This window comes from Ceratina calcarata, unplaced genomic scaffold (assembly GCF_001652005.2).
Source record: "Ceratina calcarata isolate Rehan_Ccalc_2016 unplaced genomic scaffold, ASM165200v1 scaffold1828, whole genome shotgun sequence".
NCBI lineage: Eukaryota > Metazoa > Arthropoda > Insecta > Hymenoptera > Apidae > Ceratina > Ceratina calcarata.
In genome coordinates this window covers 1-6,465 of record NW_017139736.1, presented here as the reverse complement: position 1 = coordinate 6,465, position 6,465 = coordinate 1, and the positions used below count along the sequence as shown (strand labels likewise).

The following is a 6,465-nucleotide window of genomic DNA, read 5'->3' as shown; positions in this document are numbered from 1 at the left end:
CCAAACAAATCATGGAAAAAGTGTTCAGTGCGAAAGTAAGCATGTATATGTTTATGAATTTTCAATACCGAGTGATTAATTGGTGCGACGGTAGAAAACATTTTAAGAAAGGGATAGTGAGTTCTGAAAATCGAACACGTTGTGAGCGTCGCATTAGCCTTGCTTACGGATACGCAAGCAGGCAAGGAGAAACACGAAATGAATATTCAGAAGTTATTAGTCTGTAGTGAAATGTGACGGGGCTCACCCTTCTCGAAAACCGCCCTGGCCTCCGCCACTCTTCCGTCTCATCCTCTGACTCTCGGCAGCCCCGTTCCCGTGCCTTCGTCTCACCTCCTCCTGGTGCCCTCAACGAGTATAGATTTTGCGATACATCCTGGCGAAAACACTCGCGAGCGAGCAAGCGAGCCAGCGTACAAGCGAGCAAGCGAGACATGTTGGCTGGTTGCTACTACCAGTCGAAGAAGGGGTTGAAGCCTCGATGAAATGGGGAGAGGGCTGAAATCGTGAGAGATGAGAAGCTGGTGGAGATGGAGGGGGACAAGGAACACGGAGGCAGCGGCCCCGACGGGTACGCGACGGAGCTAGCGAAAGAGCTTTATGCATAAGCTAAGAAACGCCATTGACGGGCACTGAGCACTGTACACACTTTGACTTGAACAACGTGCTTGTTAAACAACGTTGTAGATAGCGTCTACGTGACACAGGCACGTCACGTATCCGAGATATTGTTTCCCGACAATGCGTACATCTTCTGCGTTCTGACTTATGTTCACACTATGTGTATGATGATGAACAGTATTGCTCGTCCGAAATTCAGATTAATCTTCAATCATCAGATTACGTTAGATCAATTTACATTAGGAAGTTTTTATTATTATGTATCTATTGTATGTACACTCGTACAGAGTCGAGGAAAGTTGCAGGATTATCGAATAGTTATCGAATGGTTGAAGCTGAGCTTGCACAACAGTTGAGCTTGAACAACAACACCAACGTGTATAGTACATATCTTGAAATCGCGTCGTAGCCCGTGCCATATTCAAATAACGTCAATTTCCATCGAAGCGCCCCCTTCATCTGGCCACAACCTGGATGCTTCCTCTCACGCCCTTGCATGAAAAGGGAGCAAACCGTATTGGCAGATAGCTACGTCGTTTTACAACCCCTTATCTGGATAAATTACGGATATCTATTCTCCTTCGAAGCTTGGTGTTATCGATGGTGTCATCGATTTCCATGGAAATTCCTCGTACGCTACGTCGGATCCTGTCAGATTGTACCATATCGAGGGTTGGCATTCGAAACGAATGATAAAAAAACATATTCGATGCCCTTTGGACGATCTCTGATTTTATCCAAGTGCTTCATGAAGATACATTTTTCTTGAACGATATCTTTCCATTTTTTTTATTGACATGATGCTTTGTGAAAATATTAGATAATCTAGATTTACTATACACTTACGTACAATTTGAATTATCTGCAACAATTTTTTAATGGCAATCTGCTAAATCAATATTAGACTGAGCAAAGTATGAAAAAGGAAAATTAAGGATGTAATAAGTGTATTAAGTATAATAAGAAAAGTATTTAATATGGTTCAGCGAAGCCGTCGAACGGCTGATGAAATATTGTGATGCCCGGTACATCGTGGCAATTCCCTTCATCTGCTTATATTACACATACAATATCTGGGTATCGAAGTCAGTTGATCCCGGTAAGTTCTTTCCCTTGGCAGCGAGCCATACATCATACTTTCTGCTTTATTAAACTCATATTTTTCAAAAAGTCTCACCTTCGCTATCCAGTCTGCGCGGCCTCCTCTCGCTCACAACTCGGAAATCAGCTCCGAGGAGAGAGAGAAAAATTCATTTGACTCTCGAGGATAAGATGAATATGAAAATTGCCTGGCTAAAAATGATTTACATTCGAACGTCACGTTGATGATATAACTGGAGGTGACTGTCTTCCCATGAATAATTTATTCCCTGGCTAAAATGATAGAAAAATATTTCCGCGTATCACGTTAAACTTACATTCCATGTGAATCATTTGGAACTGACCTGTAATTCGTGGAAGATTCGTGAACAACTCTCTCCAATAAGACTTGATTATACTTTAGTATTGGCAGAGGATGTAGCATGAATCCTGTATTTCAATCACAATGCATCTTCTTTATGAAAATGTTTAAAAAATCATCACGTAATTAAATATAAATATTCCGATCTTTCTAATGTGGAATGACAACTAAACGTGTTCATATAATTATATAAAAATGTAGGGTTTCTAATATCATTTTAACTTAATTGAGCCGAGAATATTTTCCAGTAAGATGTCTCTGCTTCATGCATATTCATTTTAACCAAAGGACGAGATAATTCTTATCATACAACACAATATTTCCCTGAAAGAATATAATTTACCGATAGTTAACCGCGAAGGAAAGCAAATGAGGGAAGTCCTTTAACGACCTAAGCTTTCGTCGTATGACGATTTGTCTGCTCGCGGCTCGAAAAGTTCGGCCACTTTCGTTCGACGTGTCCTGGAGAGATTGGCCATCTCGCCGGCGTAAAGAAGAAAACCACCGCCTTTAGCCGCTCAGCAAACTTTCTTTCCCTTTCTCTCCCTGTCATCCCTCTCCTCCTCGTGACCCGAAACCGCGGCCGGTTATAAAGCATTCTTCCAGTTTATTAGACGGAGACTCGCGGGCTTCTTTTTATATTAAGCATGTGCATTATTAATGCGCGAGTATAACCGTAAAATGCTGATGAAAAAAAAAGTTGCAGAGCCCCACGGGCGTTTCTTCGTGGCCAGGCAAAACGAGGGCTCCTACGAGATTGCTGCTTGACCGACTACACGTTAGTTATACAGTTCTGCTCAATAACTTGTCGATGCTTTATAGTATGTACTCTGTTCACTTATAGCAATCGTATGGAACAATGACTTAATTATATTTTAATGGCGATAAACACAGCAGTACCTTTAATAAATTAAAGGATTAATCTATGTACAGGCTTGTGTAATTTTAAATTTTGAGTAACGGCAATAAAAAATTTATCAGAGGGAAGCTGTCAAAATTATTCAGCGTTAATCCCAATATTTTGATTGAACGATAAGCCAGGTGGTACTTGAAGACAGTCTTCGTATTCACCGTTCCCATCTCGTGGGCGCTGAATATTTCATCCGAAAGATCTGTATTTTTCTTTGGGTGATTGTCATTCGAACGAAAAGGAGGAGGAGGAGAAGAAGCAGAAGCGACAGGGTATGCCGGCAGCAGGCTGAAGCAAAATCAATTATTCATCCGAATTGGTCGGGAAAAAGTCCTAATTATCCGGGGCAAATACAAGCTTAATACGCGGAGAGAAGTACCAGGCCCCCCTGGCCACCTCCCCCTCCCCGCCGACGCTCTTTTTCGTCCACGGAGCCCTCCATCGGTTGGTACTCGCAGTCGGTCTTCGGGCTTCCTCTCCTTCTTACCGTGAATAACCATTTGTATTTCCAATTAGCTTTGCTAATAAGAAGACGGAGGCATTGCCGTAGTTAAAAAAATGTATAACCTCATCCAGCCACTGGGGAAATAAAGAAAAGCGCCGCTCCGGTATGACAATACCGGCGGGTCGAGCGGGGTTATACCGGCTGAACTACAATTAAAAATCCTCGCTTCACCCTCGCTTAACCCTGCTTTCTCCTTATGCCATATTAACGACCGGGACGTGCAGGGAGGGACACGAAACATCCTACCAAACATCGGGGCTTTTTTTGCCAATTTTATGCTTGACCCCGTCTGCACCCCATCCTCGTCGGCATCCACCCTCTACCTGACGGACTGACTGACTGTCTGTCTGTCTGTCGGTAGATCGTCCTGTCCTTCCTATTCTATCTTCATTTCTCTCTTCGCGTTAAACTGTACCGATCTGTCTTTATCATCAATGTTATTCATTAAAACTACGATTATGATGTCAGTTACATGTGACATCAAATACTATTAAACATTCTCAACATTTATGCACGATCTGAATAAATACCAACAACGTATTAGAAGTAATATGTGGTAATACATAATCCATAAATATACGTACATATATCGCATAGAAATTCAATTCTATTTCGAATATTTATAATTAATAATAATTATTGATGTAAGAAAAGTTAGAACTTATTAGTGTTCAGTGAATAAGTAGATCGGTCTTCGTCGAAGACAACCTTGAAGCCTTCTGTTTGCAAACTCGAATTTCCGTGCGGCGACTCCGCAACGTGCTTCTCGCGCTAATCGTCAAAGTCACTCAGAGGACAGCCAAACACGGTGTCTTCTCAGTTGCCGTCGTCGCTCTGTGAAATATGTATTGCGCGTGCAAACGTTCTCCGTAGTATAGACGTCGAATCAAATTCATAGCGTAAATTAAATTAAAATTCTCTTCCACAACTACGTTACATGAGTGTGAGAACGTGTTCCATGCAATGCACTATGTAAGTACAATGTAAATAACTATGTTTATAACGTACAAATTCGAAAATATGTAGTTTTTCATTAATTCCAATTCGCATTTAAATAATGTGTATAATTTAACTACAAAGTTATGTGAATAAAATATTTAACGCGTGTATAAATTTAAGAATATTTCGTTTATTAGAGTGGGACCGGAGAATTAAACAAATCTGTGATATTTTTATCAAATGATCATTAATGCTTTCATTAAAAATATCTTCGTTTCTTCTGCATTTCGTTATTTTATCTTGAACAGGAGGATACTTGCTTTTTATATTAGATGAAGAAATCAATACTTTGATGGTATTTGAAGTTATTGTTCCAATAATATTGATATCCTTGTACTGTTACCTAGCGGTCAATAATAATGAGAGTAAAAACCGTACCGAGAAAGCGAATATTTAATTCCAATAGCAACATTCACGCAGTATCCGAAATTATTACTGTAAAAATGGAGAAAGGGAAACAACGTTCAACAAATTCCGAACTTTCAAAACTATCCAAGACTGGTGAATACAATGTGTTACATGAGAGAACATCAGATTTAAACGAGTATCGAGCAGGAAGACAATGTGTTGAAGAGGAAGAACGATTACGTTATCCTGACGAAGCGTTAGACATGTCGATTAAACCTAAGGTACGTCACGTGACAGCTTTCAGCTGTGTATGTATAGTATGTATATGTATACATTATACATGTATTGTATACGTAGTACGTAAATACGTTCACAGTTACGTATGTACATACAAATGGAAGCGATTCACATTCGTGGACAGCATGACATTCTTCAAAATCGCGGTGGAAATGTAAACACATGTGTTGAAATGTCACTCGCACGATTTCTATGTACTATGTCCATTCGATAAATAGATTTCACCAATGTTAATGGCATATACAATTTTTAAATATTATATAAGAATAATTTCAAGCAATACATGTATACTCAAACGTATAGAGTATATCTTATAGTAAGATATGAAAGAATACTACAATTTCTGAAAGAACTGTAACTTTTTTTCACAGACTGAGGCTCCAGAAGAGAATTCGATGTTATTCAAGTTAATAACTAGTCCAAGTTACCAACAAGCTGAGTCACAATCTGACGAAGATACAGAAGACGCTAGTGACGATAACAACAACGTTTGTTTCAATTAATTATTTGATTATCATTATTAATATTCATATAATTATGTTCCTATAATGAAACCTACATGTTGCAGTCGTTTTTAATACGAGAAGATTCTGAAGAATGTTACATAGCCAGTACTTCAGCAGACAATTTGAAGTCATATGAGAAAGCGTTGAGTACATCATCTTCTAGTAATGAAGATACTGTGGAAGAAGCTGTCAATTTGTGCAAAAAGAATTGCTGCGAGCAAAATGCGCCGGACGCTAACGCACAATCGAACGAGAAACTGAAGCATACTTTTCTTTATAAAATCATGACAGATCCAACATTCCTAGACAAAATCCAAAAATCCAAACCATTGAAACGATATGCGTGTCAGTTTTGCAAACAAGAGTTCAATAACAGCGATCAGCTGGCCGATCACATGGATGTGAAGAAAGATGAATCGAATCAAGTGGTTTGCTGTGCCTGCAAAAAGACGTTCGCGCAAAAGCGATACCTGAGGTATCACCAAAGATGTCACTCTGAGAGGACCATGTTCACCTGCGAGATTTGTACGAAAAAGTACACAAGAATGGACAATCTGTCTCGACATAATGCGTTTCACGTGAACCCGGATAAATTCTCGTGTACGTACTGCGAAAAAACATTTGCTAGGAAGGATCTATTGAATAAGCATTTAAAATCTCACAATAACAAGTATCGTTTCTTTTGTGAAACTTGCCAAAGATATTTTAAAGGACCACTTACTTTAGAGAATCATAAGAGGAACTTTCATGCGGTTTCATAAATACATTTATAATTATATAATAGACTAATAATAAACGTGTACAAATAGTGCAGTAG

General features: G+C 39.3%; 1 protein-coding gene across 1 annotated transcript; it reads left to right on the top strand.

Annotated features, from left to right (window-relative positions):
• The first annotated feature begins 4,940 nt into the window (after positions 1-4,940).
• LOC108633088 (zinc finger protein 468-like) lies at positions 4,941-6,409 on the top strand. The gene is made up of 3 exons (XM_018038073.1): positions 4,941-5,126; positions 5,514-5,630; positions 5,711-6,409. Exons 1-3 carry the CDS (start codon positions 4,941-4,943, stop codon positions 6,407-6,409), a joined length of 1,002 nt encoding a protein of 333 aa, XP_017893562.1.
• The last annotated feature ends 56 nt before the right edge of the window (positions 6,410-6,465 follow it).

Coding starts and splice junctions, on each gene's coding strand:
- LOC108633088 (XM_018038073.1), top strand. CDS start 4,941: ATGGAGAAAGGGAAACAACGTTCAACAAATTCCGAACTTTCAAAACTA. Junction 5,127..5,513: donor ACATGTCGATTAAACCTAAG/GTACGTCACGTG, acceptor TTTTTTTCACAG/ACTGAGGCTCCAGAAGAGAA. Junction 5,631..5,710: donor CTAGTGACGATAACAACAAC/GTTTGTTTCAAT, acceptor TACATGTTGCAG/TCGTTTTTAATACGAGAAGA.